General features: G+C 37.3%; 2 protein-coding genes across 2 annotated transcripts; one reads left to right on the top strand and one right to left on the bottom strand.

Annotated features, from left to right (window-relative positions):
- The first annotated feature begins 3,045 nt into the window (after positions 1 to 3,045).
- emb (embigin) lies at positions 3,046 to 11,417 on the top strand. Its single transcript, XM_041788356.1, has 9 exons — positions 3,046 to 3,172; positions 7,841 to 7,918; positions 8,101 to 8,284; positions 8,499 to 8,581; positions 8,776 to 8,912; positions 9,210 to 9,371; positions 10,424 to 10,541; positions 10,637 to 10,667; positions 10,757 to 11,417. The coding sequence occupies exons 1-9, from the start codon at positions 3,100 to 3,102 to the stop codon at positions 10,815 to 10,817; spliced, it is 927 nt and encodes a 308-aa protein (XP_041644290.1). The 5' UTR covers positions 3,046 to 3,099; the 3' UTR covers positions 10,818 to 11,417.
- Positions 11,418 to 13,485: 2,068 nt separating this feature from the next.
- Positions 13,486 to 17,608, bottom strand: mrps30 (mitochondrial ribosomal protein S30). Its single transcript, XM_041786702.1, has 5 exons — positions 16,980 to 17,608; positions 16,149 to 16,294; positions 15,808 to 15,913; positions 15,138 to 15,314; positions 13,486 to 14,004 (listed from the first exon to the last, which is right to left on the bottom strand). The coding sequence occupies exons 1-5, from the start codon at positions 17,596 to 17,598 to the stop codon at positions 13,745 to 13,747; spliced, it is 1,308 nt and encodes a 435-aa protein (XP_041642636.1). The 5' UTR covers positions 17,599 to 17,608; the 3' UTR covers positions 13,486 to 13,744.
- Positions 17,609 to 17,765: the final 157 nt, after the last annotated feature.

The following is a 17,765-nucleotide window of genomic DNA, read 5'->3' as shown; positions in this document are numbered from 1 at the left end:
ACGAGTTTCAATGTTGCACACTTAAAAAGACACAAGCTCTTTACAAATGCAGCCCACATTTGTTATTTATTTGTTTTGTTGATTTTTTTTGTTGTTGTTGTTGATTGTTTGGTGTTAATGCAGAAATAGCATTAACCCAACGTTGGTTCACTTGTAAATTTTCACTTTATGTGTGCAATTGGGTCTTTATGTTTAAAGTGACTGAAATAAACTAGACTTAACTAAACTACAAATGCAGCCCACACTGAAGTATTTTAAATCCCTTCATCTTTTGGGTTATTCATACCATGTTGAGAGTATTTGTGAGAAGTACAACTCATTAGGAAACTAAAAGATGAAAATAAAATCAACAAATAACTGCAAAGACAGGACAGGTTGTTAAAAAGACACCCTGAGCACACCAACACTGCAGTATAGGAGCAGACTTCAAAAACCTTTAATCAGACTGGTTTGTGAGTTGAAGTGAGATACTTTAGTGCTACAGTGGTACACTTACTATACACCTTTTATCCTGGATCCTTAACACAAAACATGAGGGTGTTTAACTCAATGTTTCCATAAATATTGGTACAACGTTTTTTTCTAGGGGTGGAAAAGAGCTCAAATATCCTGGGTAAACAGAAGGCCTCTTAATTGATTCATAAGTGCAGTTAACGACTGTAATTACTGAAAAGACTGAAATTATCCACAATAGAGATGGCATTTAAAGAGAAAGTCATCCTCAAAGAGTTTACTGCAACACAATATTTACAAAGCCTGCGCACCAGCTTGTTAGAGGACTATTCTATGAAGTTGTGTGATCATGTTTACACCTAAGCTTTATGCATCTTCATGACTCACATTATTTTTTCAGTCTGCCTTTATTCCCTGGAAAAACAAAGAACAAGACTGTGTGCTTTGTCATTTGCAGTGCACAAAATCAAAGACTAGAAAAGTTTAGATTAGAGTAGTGGACATTTACAGGATCTTCTTAGTTTAAAAGCAATATATATATATATATATATATATATATATATATATATATATATATATATATATATATATATATATATATATACACACATATGTATATATATATATGTATATGTATATGTATATATATATGTATATATATATATAATTTAATGTAATATGATGAAAATAAACTATGTGCACCAAAGATGTTGCTAATCCATAAACTGACCCATCACTGAAGAACGTCAACATCAAAATGGTATGTGAGTGTGATTGAAACAATACTAGATTATAAAATAACTCTTTGAATGGAGAAGTAGTAGTTTAATATGGCTGTCAGCATTAATGCATTAATCATGATTAATTTAGGTCCATAATCATTGCATTAAAATTTTTGATTGCATGTTTTATTGTCCCTTTCATCACACTTTGGTCAAGGCACTGCAACATCTCCCTGCAGCCCCAACAATGTAGAACAGAGGTGTCCAAGCTATGGCCTGGGGGTCAGATGTGGCCCGCAGCCCATTTTTGATTGGTCCACTGCAAATTCTTGAGATAAAATGAAATATGGCCTGCATTAATACATGAATCTTGTGCTTAATTGTATTGTAGTGCTACCATGTTAAATCTGTAAGCAAACATTTTGACAAGAAAATATCTTGATTAATAATGTCCTGATTGATTATCAAAGCAAATAGCAGCACCAATAATTTTTCAGGGGTAGAGCCAGTGGTAGCCAGGGCTAAACGGGGCCCCCCTGAATTCTGATTCGCTCTCAAAAATCCTGAAAATGACTGTCTATTTTCCCTGTCAGCCATTAACTAGCCATTCAGGCATACTCAATCGCTAAGCATGTATTAGCTTACATTGGATTAGTCTTACTAATGTTCCAATCCTCATGGCGAGGAATTTGAAAGTGGCTTCACTATCCTTGTATATTTCTGTGTGTAGCCCTCTGCCAAAAAAGTTTGGACAGCCCTGATGTAGAATAACCACCACTGCTTTTTAATGTCTCATTTCACTTCACAGACAGCTCAGTGGGAAACTCAAAGACATCTGCACCTAGTGTTATCAAACATTTACCTTTTTAATGTTCACTTCTTTCCTTTTCAATCCATGACAAGTTCCTTTTTTCCATGGGTACATTTATGCCAAATTTACATGAAGATCCTTATTTTCTTTCAAAATAAAAGCGGGCATGTATCCAAACAGGAAGTCAGTGCCCTTAGTTGAAGACATTACAAAAATCCTAACTAATCAAAATCAGTTTTATAATTGACAAATATGCATAAACAACTAGAGAACATTAAGATTAGTTGCGATTAAAAGTTAGTAATGATCTGAAAGCCCTGAAAATAACTAAGCTCTTACCTAAATTATGACTTTACTAATACAATGTTTTCACTTTTGAGATGTCACCTTTGGCTCATTTTAATACTGCATTTTTACTCGATTTGGACTCAGGATTTCACTGGTAGTGGAGGGTTCTACAAGCATTGATATCTTTTAGGTTTATTTTAGAAAATAATGTAATTACTATCCCCCTGACAGCTAAAAAAAGGCGTATCGTTTCTAGTGTATGCATCTGCTCAACTGTCTCAGAGAAAGTGTCTCTTTTAAAATGCTCTACTTGTAATAGTTTTGTTTTTAAGATTTGCTATAAAAACATTTGAAGATACAGTATCTTGTAGAAATTGTAACCTTTGGTGTGGTTTGTTGTCCTATCTTTGCTGTTTTTATGTGGGCATGAAGGTCACATGACCTTCAGCTGCTGGATACAGTAGCATAACAGGAAAGGGCACCTTGAAGAAATCTCCTTTAAAATGCAGGATAAGAAATACTCTGATGGGCATTTTTTAAATCACACACAAATACACTCAAAAAGTATCATTTTGATGTTAATTATAACATTTTCTAATTTTGAAGGATATGACACCGCAGCAAAGCATCGAGGAGGAACCCTGTCTGTCTGACTGAATTATGGATGGAGTCAGCCTTCCACAGGCTGCAGGGTGATACCATAGCTGCGTCACTTCTGCAGCTGAGGGAGGGGGTTGGGGTTGCTGCACGATGCAGTAGCAAACAGTGAGAGCAGACAGAAACAGTGAGAAACCTGTACGCAGAGAGGACAGAGGGATTATAATCATGTCAGCGTCGTGGAAGCAGCTCTTTTTTCAGATCCTCACCCTTCTCGTTTCCTGCAGGCACATCAATACAAGTAAATGACTATATTGGGTTTAATTTTTAATATGCTTATTTCTGTAAAAACCATGTTCTGCCTTCTCTTTCCCCCACTAAATGAAGAGCAGTCAGAGAAATGTAACGGAAACTCTACTCCATCATGTTTAATGTTTCTGCCATAGTATGGTCTGACTTGTAAGGTGTCACCATTGATATTTCCTTATTTCTCTACATTTGTACTCTCATGGGACAGTGAAACACTGCATTAAACTAAGATTTATTTAATTAAGGGTAAAAAATAGATAAACGCACATAAGAAACAGAAAAAAAAGACTTGAATGTCTCTTGGGTGTGATCCGGGATGTCACATAGATCATCATTTAGATAAAATGATCCTTCCCTTTCATTAAGGGCTGATGTAACTGTAAAGAGTTTCCTGTGATGTAAGCACTTGAAGACTTTTTCTTGATAGGATATGACGCTGAAATTCATAATTCATAAGTTACTTTCTACAAGCTTCTTTTGTGTCTTTATTTTTATTCTACTTCTGAAGAATAGAAGAGAATGTGGACGTTTGAGATTATATTTGTCCTCTCTATCATTTAAGATGCCCTTAAAACATCAAATGCATCTTTGCATCTCACTCTGTCTTTTTGTTTGTATTTTATCTACTTTATTTCAACTTAGCAATGAAGTTTAAAATGTCCTTTTTGAAGATTAGAAATACATCAAAGAACTGCATAAATAACAAAATCCAACCCTTTATGTGACCAAACTATTCCTCTGCAACCTCCTAGATGTCAAACATTTTTTTAAACCTTCAAGTACCTCCTTTATTGCATAATTTACCCTTGAAGTCTTCCAGCAGCAACTCACAATAACCACATGACAATCACTTCAGCATACTGACGGTATATATAGCTGAAAAAAGGGCCTGAAGTGAGGGTAAAGTGATCTAGATTAATATAACTCAACACTTCTTAAAGGGCCCATGTAATATAGATCAGTGTTTATGTTTTTGTCATATATAAACAAGCATCTAGGCCAGGGCCGTAGAAATAAATAGTTTTATAACTCCTCTCTTTCTTCTTTCAGGCTGCCCATGCTTTCCAAATCAAACTAGTTTATTTCTGCCTGCCACTGATATTTCTTAGTGTCTAAAGACAATCTATACCAGTGGAACTCAACCTTATTTTACCCAAGAGCCATATTGTCGTAAAATACTTCAGTGAGAGCCACCCTCCAAAACCGGGGATGTAAGAAGATCCATTGATCAACTGTTGAAATAAAATGAAACAGTGAATTTTTGGATTTTTGTGTAATAAAATGGGATACAATAAGCCACATAAAATGTCTATAGTGTCAGGGGAAAGGATATGTTACTAATAATAAGCATATATTTTTATTTGTGCAGGTTCCACCCGGTCTAATGACATGTTAAAATATTAGTTTGAGCTCTGAGATGCTTTTCAAAGAGCTGATGAATTATGGTTGGCTATTTGGGTATTTAAATCTCACACTGGGACATTTACTGTAGTTCTGTGGCTCTGTTTAATTTAAAGAGATGTTTTCTATTTTTTTTCCACTCATCACTGATGCTTTTAGCTAAGGGGGGAGGGGCCTCATAGTGGTCTTTGCCCTGGGCCTCCAAATGATTAAAACCTCACACCTGCAGACACATCGTTCCACCCCCCTCATTCTGTAGATTTGGTTTCCTGTTTCTGCTCTTTTGACAGTATTTATTATCACGTATTGCAGGGATCATTATAAAATATGAGTGTGGGAACATGGGCAGGAAGCAACTGAAGAAATGTGTTAAAATGAGAGCAGAAGAAGTTTCCATTTGAACACGACCACACACCTCAATCAATGAGCTTACTGAAGAGACACACCACCAGCAGACTTCCTGTGCTCTCTCTTACGCACATTCCTCTGTTGCGCACTCGACGATAACACACAGATTAAAAAGAAATTAAAGTTTTCATTTAGCCTTAGCACTAAAGAGCCACAGGCAGCTAGAGAGCCATGGGTTGAGTATCTCTGCTCTATACATTAAGCAGAAAGTAACGTAATGCTGTGGTGCATTCCTTCATGAATTTCGTCACTGGTTCAACTATGATTATTGTTAGGGGGGCTGAGGAACATTCTCGGGTGGCTTCAGCCCCCAAAAACAGCCTAGCGATGCCCCTGATCTAGGCCAGTGTTTTTTTTTTTACATTTTTTTTCCCTTGACACACCTAAGATCAATCCAAAATCTCTAAGCATGCCACATCCATAAAAAGAACCGCTTTACATGTTAGCAGTAGCTTAAGTTGTTGTATATTTTATAGTAATAATTCACTGCTGTATAATTTCTCAAGACACACCAAGACTTGCTTCAAAGCTCACCGGTGCGCTCTGCCACAGGATTTGAGAACCACTGATGTAGGCCAACAATATCTTAGCAAATCCAAGTTTTATGATGTTTTTTCAGCATTTCATTTCTGGTCAAAACATAACAAAAAGAAAGCAGCTGATGTTTCATCATGCTCTTAGCCCAGTGAAAAGCATCTTTGAGCTTTATGTCCCACCACCATGATGCAACAGACCAGTAGGCTAGCTAGCTAGCTGACTAGCACCCCCCAACACAGTCTGGCTGCAGACAATTCATCTCTGATGACCACCGTCACAGACCGTTCATCTGAGACACTGTATATTTTAGTGCTGTAGTTTGCCAGTACAAAATATTTTCAGTTTTAGATTTTTTTTTAACCAGCTTTGTTTAGAAACAAAGTCTGACAGTTACACTTGTCAAAGAAAACACATTACAAACATTACAGGCTGAGCAACCTTTCACGAAAAAAGCAGAGAAAAAGGTCAGAAAAAGGTCAGCGCTAGCACAGCTAACAAAACTAGCTACATCATTAGCTTCACTACATAAGCCAGTGTAGCTAAGCTAGTTTAAGCAACATAAACTTAAGTAACATGAGCTTTAGCAACTAAAGCTAAAGCTACATAGCTGCTTTGTAAGTTTACAGCTTTAGCCGTGTAGCAATGTCAATTACTTTGCTCACACAGCTAATGGAGCTATATGCTATGCTTGCTGCATTAGAATGTGTTTTTTTAGATTTAGCTTTGGATTTTTTATGCATTTATTGATAGTGAAAGACAGTGGATAGAATCAGAGACAGGGATGAAAGAGCTGGGGATGTTGCCACAGGCTGGATTCAAACCAGCACCGACCGTGAACATGGGGCATGCCTTAAACCACTAGGCCAGCCGCACCCCTGCATTAAAATGTTTTAATGGAGGACAGACTTTTTTCCTGTCAGGCGACCTGTTGACTCAGCTTTATTAAATGTTTTTTAATCAGGTTTTACAGGTCAGGTTTCTTAACTTTTAACTTTAGGCATCCTTTGACACTTACCCAACCCTAAACAGAAATTTAATCTGTTTATATGTTGAACATTTTGGCATGTATTTCTATTCTGGCATAGAGTGGCTGCAGGGACAGTCTGCTGCCCCTCTCAGCTAGCCACTATTTGAAGATGTCTATCATCAAATTATAGTAAACTAGCCAGTGTTGGGCAAGTGTTTGTGTTTGACTATACTGATATTTAAGGTGTTTGGCAACTGCTAATGTAATGCTAAGTTCATGCATGTGAAAAATTCCAACTAAGTTCTTTGTTTGTTTGTTTTTTCAGTAATCACACTTAGCTATTATGATGATATATTTTGACTTAATTTCTTAAAGCTCCTGTATGGAGCTATTAGTTGGGGATTATGGTGCCCCCCTTGTGGACATAGTAATACTGATCTCTCTGTTGATCTTGTCCTGTACACTTTCATTAGGCAAGATATCCTGCTTTCATTAAAAGATCAAACAAATCACTGCTGGGAATCTCTGTTGTGGAAAATGTAATGAATGTTGTTAATCTTGTGCCTGAAACTTACCCCATGGCAGCATTTTCAGGCTTTATAAACAGCCCTATAGAATGTCCAATTTTTTTTCACTGAAGGCCACATACAGGAAAATATAAAGAAGACTTGGCCACCTTGATTTACCTCAATTTAATGTATTAAAGCCAGTAAAAGTAGTCCAGTGAAGATTAAGATATGCTTGGTAATTTAACACACTTATAAACAGCCTGCATCCCATCCCCAGATAAGGAACAACACCCTGGCAGCAGAGAAGAGTCACTGACACTTAAATCCACATTCAGGTGCAAAACAAGAGCAAACTGCATGAAACTGCCAAAACTTTAAAAGTGTGTATATAATTAAGTGTGACATGCTTTTAATCAGACATTGAGAGGGTCTTACTCTGCTATTTGTCACTACAATCCTTTTGTTTTTATCTAAATGTTAGAGCAAGACATCTTTACTGTTTACCATTTATATTGTCATCTCAGTTTATCCATAGAAAAATAGCATGTCTATGAATTCCTCTTGTCAAAATGTCTGCATATAGATTTAACCCAGCAGCACTGCCTAATGTTGAAACTAAGAAGTACAATACAAGCCCAGGCTTATGTTCTAATGTGGGGCATATTTCATTTTATTTTTAGATTTTTTTTTTACAGGATGATTAAAATTGGACGGGCAGCACTCAGCACATGGATCATAGTTTGGACACTCCTGCTTTATAGAAATAATTAATCTTACAACTGATGGTCTGGTATTTATTTAATAAACATCTAAATACAACTATTTATTTTCCTATCAGAGACACCTGGCCCGACATCCCCTCCAGTGGATCCCATCAGCTCCCTGCCCACAGTTGAAAGGAGTTATGTTCTTAAAGGTAACCTTTAGTCAGATAACAGAAGCTCACTATACTGTCTTTTAGTGTTATTGGAGTCTTGTAAATGTGAAAAACTGAGATTATTTAAGCAGTTATGTTAGACATTAAAGTTCTTTCTGGTCATTCTGAATGCTTGTTTTTATATATGTGATCACTTTCAATCGAACCCCCTCTGAACACAGGTGAAAGCCACACAGAGAAAGTTGAACTGTTGAATCCAGTAAACCTGGCACTGATGTGTACCTGGGCTGGTACTCAGAACAAACCATCAAACATCAGCGGCTTATGGAAGAAAGATGGGGAGGAAATTGAGAACAGCCGTGTCACAGTGGCGTTGAAAAATGAGCAGTATAATCTCAAACATACGTATGTACTTTACTATTTTATCCACAACTTCATAAAATACATTTTTACCCCAGTTTTGGCTGTTGGTGTCAGGATCATGCTGCAACCCACTGTCTCATGTTTGCTCATGGTTCTTGTGTGCTCCATTATTTAAATAAAATCACAAGTATATTTTAACTTTGTCCAGCTTTTCTCCCCAGTAAACATGCAGGTTTACCTTTTTTTTTGTTCGCAGTTTCAGTATCGTCAGTGAAGAAAACCTTGGACAGTATTCGTGTATTTTTGGAGATGAAGCAAAAATTGATTTTGTTCTGGCAGGTACAGATCTATCTACGTATGAGCTATATAGTATACACAATGATTTGGCTTTTTCCAGTCATAATTGTACTTTAATCAGTCTCCTTAACACCACCTAGCCACGAATATTAATACTAACAAAGTTTGCAGAGGCACAATGTGAAAATTAAAGTGTTATTCTCTCATTATTACGCTTTGCCCTTGTCCTTCACCAGCTCCACGGATTGGTGAGGTGCGAGATAAACCCATCGTTAGCTACCTGGGGGATTCTGCAGTAATCCCATGTAAAATGGAAGAATCTAAACCAAAACCAAACACCTGGAAGTGGTATAAAGCAAATGATACAGGAAAGGTAGGTGGGCATCTGTTTGATTTACGTGGTATGGGTTTTGGTGAGATATATGCAAACAGTGACTTTAATTGACAGGTTTTCAGTATGTGCTCAGAATCAAAGAAAGATAAATGCAAATCCATGTGAAAGTAAACATCTTAGAGGATAATTCATCATTCAAACAAATAAATTTACAAAAGCAATACTCAAATCCTTTATCCAAGAGACCTCACCCAGTAGACGCCTCTATAATCAGATTACCATCAACATTTAAACCAACGACTGACTCTGATCACTTGACTGGTGTTTGTTTTTTAGGAGCAGATTTTCTCTGAGGCAGAGCCTCAAAAGTATGGAATCAAAATCGAGGAATGGAAAACCAAACTGGTGGTTCACAACCTGACAGAAGCTGACTCTGGTTTGTATTACTGTGGAGCGGTGTACGGCATCAGCACCACGATGGGCCACGTGGAGCTGAAGGTCAGTGTGGAGAGTAAACAAACTGAAGTGATTTCACTCAGGTTCTGTACATCTGCATGACTCAGTAGTTTTTTTTCATTTATGTCTGTTATATTTCAGAATCTGTATAGTTATTCAACAACTATGTTATCTTTGTAGTATTTACCCTACAAAACAAACAGGATTATGCCCACCAGTTGTACCACATGGGAAGTTTAAAACTTTCTGTGCTTGGTTTTTAAACTGTGAAGTCATGAGAGCAACTTTGACTTTTAAAAAAACTGCCTGTTTACCTGCAATTTATACACAAAACAAAAAGGTGTGATGAGAACTGCAACCGTGATAGATGCATTTTCCAGAGTTCATATCTATCATTGGATGACTTTATCTTGCAAAGCTTCATGCTGAAACACTTAATGCTCAATCAGCATCATTTGTGGAGAGAGAGACGGTTAGATAAAGTGACTGCAATCCTGTAAACAATGGACAACAGTGAAGAGAAAGCTGTTTTTGCTCTTCTACTGATTAGCTTACTGATGTCAGCTTACAGCTGTCTGTTGAGCTCATGTTATGTAGTTCACTCCCTGGCAATAGCATACACCTTTTTAACTTTATTCCCCCTCTGACTGGCCCGTAATGAATATAATGGACTCAGTTTCTGTCCAATTACCCTCTGAGTTAACTATTTTTGTTTTTGAAAGGTTCGTCCCTTCCCAAGCACCATCTAGAGGGTTTTCCCAGATAGTAAGAATAGAAATGGGAAACAGCCTCTTTAGCATGTCAGGGTAACATTATATTTTTGGTTTTGTTTGAAAATACAAAAATGAATAATGAAATTCAAGGCATTTTTCTTTACATGGTCAAATCAGATACCATAATCTCACCACATCCCACAACATTTCAGTAGCTACATACATCTGAATCCCCTGGTGTAATTGGCCCTCATTAAAGCAATCGTCATTGAAGATAAAAATAAAAATGAAGTTAATAGATAACTGACTACAAATGAAACAGTTCAATGTTGCATTAACTTGACTGACTCACAGATATATCTGAATTGATTTCTGCTGAAGGTGATCAGTTTCTACGAGCCTCTGAAGCCCTTCATAGCCATCGTGGTTGAAGTAATCGTCCTGGTCACTGCAATTCTGCTCTATGAGAAGAGTCAGTCCAAGAAAGACTACACAGCAGGTAAACAGAAATAAACAAGCACTTATTTATATATCATTGTGGTATATGTGGTCCCTATGATATATTTTAATTTTAAACATCTGTCTTGTTCTCAGGAAATGGGACCAGCGATCAAACAAACTCACTGTGAGTAAAATGGATATATTGATAACAGATTTATTTTTATGTATATTTATTTGCAGTTTTTCATGATGCACATCTTATCCCTTTGCTAGGACACCTGGTGAAAATACTGGACCTGAGGAAAGCTCTTCAATGAGGCAGCGGAAAGTTTAGATACAGCAATAACTCCTTTAAAGCCTTTAAAACTGTCGAAAAATAAAAAGTATAAAGCCATATATCACTAACTATTTAAGGACTAGAAAGAAAAAAGAAATCACCCATTAGAGTGCAATAACCACCTCTTAATAATCCTTAAAAATCTTACACAAGTAGCTTCTTCCACATAAAGTTTGATTTTTCACTCTCACTGTGGGATGTTGATTTTATTTTTTCATTGAAAGTGATATTGTCAAACTGAAAGTGCAAAGCATTTACCATTTTAAAGTTCAGTTCCTGTGAGAGAAAAACACATCACTTGGCTTTCAATGCCTCAGTCAAAGAGAAAGTGGCTTTTTTTTCTTCATTTTGCCACAACTTCAATTGCTTTTGTTTTATGCCTCATGATTTTTGAGCAGTGCCTTAGACACCTTAATAGAAAAGTAACCAAATACTCCGTCCTTACTGCAGGTTTTTGTCACCTTCCATCTCTGTGGTGTGGTTAACATACTGTACATCTATAACATATATAAAGTATCATATACACTGATGCTTGTGTTTGTTTTTCATGAACATTTATGGTCAGAAAAGTCACATTGTTGTCTGTAACATGAACGATTTCACCAATGAGACTAAGTCAACTTACATGTGTCACTGTGTATGTAAGAAGTTAACTAAAAATCCATGACTCTGCCTTCTTGTTTCACGTACTACTTGTAATAACCACCATTTTTATGCTACACAGGGAGTCTGTGTTTATGCTGATAAATACTGGACGGCTCATTTTCCAAAAGAACTCTATATGGTAAAGTCTGTTTAGAGTTTGTGTAGGTTCTCTGTTTAGAGATGCACATTAATGAGGAGCTGTGCCCTAAAGAGAGAGAGACTGTTTACAAAAGCTCATTTTCACAGCTGAAATTAGCATGTTTAAAGCCTGGTTCATAAAAAAAAGTTTGGTCTGAATATTTGCTTTCTTGATTGGCACACACTGTTACAGGGGGGTGAATACCAAGATATAACGAGAAAACATACAAACATTACTTTACCTGTCCAAAGTTGACTTAATGTTCATGGCCTTCCTGTTTTAATGTAATGTTGACATATTAGTGAGATAAACTATAGGCAGTATGTGCATGGTGCTTTAGTTTGAAATCCGCCTGTGCTTTCCCTTTTCTGTCTTCCTGTTTGGGTCCATCTGCTCTACATGGATTACCCCTTATTGGAAGTGATCCCCTGAAAACCGACTCAGCATGTATCCCAAGACGTGCAGAGCAAGGTGGCAAAAGCAATGGGTGATGTCACAGAGACTTCAAGCATGTTTTAATACAGTGTGTAGAAACTATAGACAAGATGACATGACAGAGCACCCCAAAAGTGAGCCCAAACATCTGGAATTTTCCCTACTTACTGCCTGCAGTGTAAGTCACAAGCTCTACCTCCTCCATGTTACCTGATGGGACATGGTTCAAATTCAATACACCTCTAATATTTTTGCAAAGGTGTTTTTTCTGTATAGTTAGTTCCTACAAGGCTGATTTATTTACAGGGGTTTATTTAGCTGAGGGGTTTTTTTTTTTATTCAGAATTTGGTCATATAAGGGATATATAACAGCATGACTGAGAGCTCCGTAAAGTTGAAGTGACATCCCTTGACTCAGTAAAAAGTGTATAAACAATAATATGGATAAAACTGGATGAGTTAGAAAAAAAGTGCTTGAGACAAGTTGATCAAGCAGATTAGCATCATTAAAATAAAGTATTCCTTTTATAGTTCAAAGGGGAAATTCAAATAATTTACAGCAGCAAAAAGTCGTGTAGACAAAATTACATTCCCTATAACTAGGGGTGTCCAAACTATGGCCCGGGGGCCAGTTTTGTCTGGCCCGCAGGAAATCTAAAAAATAAAATGAAATATGGCCCACATTAGAACATGAAGCTTTTGCTTGACTGTATTCTACTTCCTTGTTTCAGCACAAGGCGCTGATACCATGCTAATTCTGTTAACATTTTGACAGTAAGAATTTAATGTATCTTTTTAAATTATTGACCATATTGGCAACCAAAATAAAATTGATATCTTAAGTTATAATGCCCTTACTGATTACCGCAGCAGATAGCAGCACCAACAGCCTTCCAGGTGCGTGATAGGCCTTCCCCAAAATCCTTAAATTGATTGGCTATTTGCCTTGGCAACAACTAACTAGTCACATGAGCACACTCAACCATTAAATATATTTAAAGCTACATTAGATTGGTTTTACTAACTTTCATATCCTCAAGGTGTGTATATGAACATAGCTCCCATCATTCTTATATATTTCTATATGTGGCCCTAGGTGGAAAAAGTTTGGACACCCCTGCCTATAACTGTCTGTGATTGAGTTATATTATTGCTTACATAGGTGGCAGGATTTTGTTGATTAATTTACTAGTTTTGTGTTTCCATGCCTTTATATCCATAGTTTTCAGAGATAAATATTTTTCTCTTACATGCAGTGACAAATGAATAAGACAGCAAGAGATATCTCTGACAGTGCTACAACTACCTTCACCTTAATGTTCAATCTATTCAAATTGATGTTTACAGCCTATGATTCAAAATCTATTAAAACATGGTCTGGTCTTTTTGAAAGCTGTATAATATTTATAAAGTTCTATTTTTGGGAGTAAACACCAAAACATAAGATATTTTTGAAAACCATGACTTTATTTAGGCATAAATACAATCTGCACTATACGTATGTGTACAGCATTTTTTTGTTTTATGTTCACTTTTACAGAGACACACACATCCATCTGCTTCTATATATTACATACTTAAAGCCTCTTTATCAAAAGCTCTGTCTCTTTATTTCTAGTGTCTGTAAATTATCTGGAGAATACAGACTCAAAGGAATCTCCCATGAAATGATGGCAATAACAGATGGCACAAAACCTGAAGAACTCTATGGCTGATTCAACAAAAACTGAACCAGGAGTTTTATGACCTCATCGTTCAGACCCACTAACTCGCCGTCTTGCACGCTGTCATACAGTCGCAGGCTCTCTGTGCCCCACATCAGGTTTTTGCGGGGGTTGTTGGCGTCAACCTCCACAGAGAGGGCCAGCGTGTTGAGCTGGTAGCAGAAGAAGGAGAAGAACTTTCCATCAGAGATCACAGCCTGCGAGACAAAGGGCCGGGTGAGGTCTTCGTTGTTCCAGAAACCTACAGGAGAGAGGAGAAAAAGACTTAAATACAATTCCTTTATAAGAGTGAAACATTGACAATTCATTATTTAATAACGCACTTATTCACAATGCAGTTTAACGATCACATATTTTACCCCTTTAAGACAAGTTTATATTGGTCTCAGATGCCCCCAAAACATGCCTGTGACATTTGTTGCTGAAAAAAAACATTCCACTATCGGGTTTTGCCTGTCTATAAAAAATAGAAAACTCCTCATCCCTGCTCAGAATGAGAATGATCTGTCTGTGGCTTTAAATGTTACTGAACTGTCTGACTCCGTCCCCCTCAGGAAATGGATGCGACTTAATGGATGTGGCTCTCCTGATCCTTCTTCCTGCTGCCAGCCAAGAGGAGTACAGGAGAGGAGGGCAGGACCTTCTTACAAGTAGGGAGAGCCAATCAAACCTGGGGGTGGGGCTAACTCCCCACATGACATCATGAGGGGAAAATCTGAGAACAGATGGTTTGAGCACACATTTTCTGAAAGGTGGTGGGGGGTTCTTATTCTTGGAGGGATTGACCTTTAAAGACGTGTATGTAATGCTCCCACTCTAATTTGCTCTCTCGCTGTCCCACAACACTACCATGAATGTTTCAGCCGTAATAATGGTGTAGTTTTGTTACAGTGCTATTGCAGAAATGCACATTGAAACCCCCTAATATGATATTCCTGCCACATATGGTATACTAACTTTTAAACTACAGAAACCAGCAGAATAACAATATGACATTTTTCTCTAGTATATTGTAGTTTTACTCTTATAGAGTTAAATCTTTTCTTGTGTCATACTTTACAATAGCGTGGACAATTTTGATTTATTTCTTGTTTATGTTGGACTTTTAATCATAAATTTACCACGTTAATCAAAGACAGTATCATTGATTTTTCATGTAAATATTAAACTTTGGCTATCAGATTTTGTGACCATTATGTAGAATATGCCTTTGGGGTGAAAATAATATTATAAATCATATTTTAAATGCACACACGACAGGGTCTGATCTGTACACAGAAAGAAAGATCTACATCTACACATTAAAAAAAAAAAAAAAAAAAAAAAAAAAAAAAAATTAGGCTCCTCTTTAGTCAGAGATTGTTTTACTCTCACCCTGATACACAGCCTGAGCTCCGGTCCAGGCAAAGAGGCTGGCAAGTGCGTTGGCTCGGAGGAAGTTCTCCACTTGATCAGACTGCTGTTGTCTGGCCATCCGGTCTCTATGGTAACGGTCTGGTACCAGGTGGAACTGGGTGTGACCGTAACACATCGGGTCTTGAAGCTTGGAACCTGAAAATAAATCAAGAGGCAAAAAATAGGGGATTTATAAAGTTATGTAAATGTCTTAGAACATTTCTAATATGATTGATACATTATCCATATATCATTTTCTATGGCTGATATTGCTGCTTTTAGAAGAGCAAGATCTCCAACCAAAACTCAGTTACCAAATCACAAGAAAATTAGTCAGCAGCTATTTGCCAACAATTTAGGCTGAACCACAACATATATGGATTTAAGAAAATGCAGAGGACGAATCTCCAATTTATCTGTTTTTTTTTTTTTTCAAATCAACAAAGCTGTTATTTGATTAACTTGCTGAATTTTGCTCCCACCCCACCCTGAGTTAGCAACATGTAACTGAAAGATGAGAAATCAGTCCCAACACTTAGCTACACACACTAAAACATTTGACTAAACATTTTAATTTTTACACCAAAAATATTCAGTCAGTGTTAATTAAGAGCAAGACGACAAAGGATGTTAATTGTGGCTGTGTTACCTGTAAATATATTGTTGTCATACTGTCTTCTAAATAGAGGCAGGACATTGGGAGCAAGTGTGATCTCTGGGACTTCAGCTGTATAAGAGGCCTCCATTGGTACAAACTAAGAGAAACAAAATGACAGAAAGCAATAAGAATAAGACAATATGAATATTAACTGAACTGAAATCATTACTTCTATTTCGGTCTGCTGTCAAATGATTCACACGTAAGATGTTTTTTTTTCCCTTTACTGTCCTTTCTTATCTAAATTGTACATGCTACACACTGTACCAAATCATGCACTGACAATACTGAATTTGAATGCTCTTCAGATCATGCCTAACTGTTATTATTACCTGTGGGAGCTGCTGAAGAATCCTTATCTGAGAGTTTGGTTGATCATCTATCTGGAACCTGGTTGGCTCTTGCCTGCCTTTTCGATGCCCTTTTGGGATAACACTTTGTCCTCTTCTCCAGTAAAAGTGCACCTTAGGATCAATATCTGATAAAGAAACATAGCATATAATTTCTTTGGTCAGTGACAAACTAGTAAGGATGTAAAGCCATGCTTATTTCATGATTCCTATCAGGGTAATATTTAAGCAAGATCAGTTTTGTTTTTAATGATCTTAAAAAAAAGTAGAGACATAAAGTCAGTTTATGTATGAATGTGATTCTTTTATCTTAATTATATAACAATAAATTACTACATAATGATTGTTTTCCTTTATAAATAATTAATAGTTTTTAATGTCAATGTTATATAGTTACTAATAAAATAATTTTTATTTTTCTTTACATATAGTGACACTGATACAGCTTGTGATGGTGAAGGAGAAACTACAGACAACTAGCATGCTCTGCTGATTAAAATGTGGACTGCAGTTCATCTTGTTTCCATACTGGTATACTGGAAAATACTATATTCCATATGGGATACTGTTTGCTTTTGGTTTTGATTTTTTAATTGCACTGGGCTGTGTTGTTGTTCCTAAAAACTGAATACAAAAATGATAGAACTTACATTACTAGTCTAATCAATAACTAATCAGCTGTATTTACATTACTTTAAATGCACTTTTAAAAAGACAACAGACACTGATAATATGAGGGAGCCACTGTCATTCCAAGCGAGTTAGCCTAATTGTTCATGTTTAACAGCTGTCATGGTCATAAAACAAACATACCCAGGCTGGAGTGGAGGAACAGGGGGTTGTGTTTCATCAGGCTACAGGTGAGACCCCTCGCAAGGTTTCTCAGCACAGGCCCAACCGTCTGCTCCTGATTTCTGTACAAGAAAGGTTTGCGCTTGTTCATGTACCAGTGCTCCTGCAAAATCACACGAGTCACCAAGGAGCGGATGTCGGCGAACTCATCTCCAAAGCCCAGCGCAGTGGTCTGACCCGCGGCTGCCGGTGAACTCTCCGTCCCCACGGTCTCCCCCTGGAGTGCTGTAAATTTCTCGGGCAGACCCGGGATATATGCAGTCTTGGTAAAGTGTTGGTACCACCTGTCTGCATTTCGTGAAAAAGTCTGAGGGTAAATTACAAATTTCTTCCGCTGGATACGAGTGAGGAGGGAGAGCTTCTCCTCTGGTGTAGAGGCGCATATCTTCTTTATGTGTTCCTCAACTTGTCGCCGGCGGGCAGATTTGCTTTTCGCCGTGAGGGAGGCGACAATGGGGGGATACGCTGGCTCCTTGACTGCAGCCTCAGTGTGGACGGGCTGTTTGCTTCTGAAAGAAGGCGAGTTTTTAGGGAACAGCAAGGGCAGCCGTGTGCGGGCCGCCATTTTTCCTAGAGTCATATGGAATTCTTCTTCCTCTTCTTCCTTTACAATTTCCGGCAGTTTAGACGCATCTTGGCGTTTTACTGCCATCCACAGGTGAACGATAATATCAGTCTAAATTAGACGGTTCCTCATATTCTTGAGTATATTCCCGTGGCATGCAGAAATTTACTAAGTGCTTTAAT

Source organism: Cheilinus undulatus, linkage group 5, assembly GCF_018320785.1.
Source record: "Cheilinus undulatus linkage group 5, ASM1832078v1, whole genome shotgun sequence".
Lineage (NCBI taxonomy): Eukaryota > Metazoa > Chordata > Actinopteri > Labriformes > Labridae > Cheilinus > Cheilinus undulatus.
Note: the sequence above shows the minus strand (reverse complement) of the source record. Positions and strands in the feature narration are given on the sequence as shown.

Bases quoted from the DNA above. Each gene is read 5' to 3' on its own strand.
- emb (XM_041788356.1), top strand. From the start codon at position 3,100: ATGTCAGCGTCGTGGAAGCAGCTCTTTTTTCAGATCCTCACCCTTCTC. The intron at 3,173-7,840 runs GTAAATGACTAT...TTTTCCTATCAG, and splicing joins CTGCAGGCACATCAATACAA to AGACACCTGGCCCGACATCC. The intron at 8,582-8,775 runs GTACAGATCTAT...GTCCTTCACCAG, and splicing joins AATTGATTTTGTTCTGGCAG to CTCCACGGATTGGTGAGGTG.
- mrps30 (XM_041786702.1), bottom strand. From the start codon at position 17,598: ATGACTCTAGGAAAAATGGCGGCCCGCACACGGCTGCCCTTGCTGTTC. The intron at 15,315-15,807 runs GTAACACAGCCA...ATTTATTTTCAG, and splicing joins TGACAACAATATATTTACAG to GTTCCAAGCTTCAAGACCCG. The intron at 14,005-15,137 runs GTGAGAGTAAAA...TCTCTCCTGTAG, and splicing joins AGCTCAGGCTGTGTATCAGG to GTTTCTGGAACAACGAAGAC.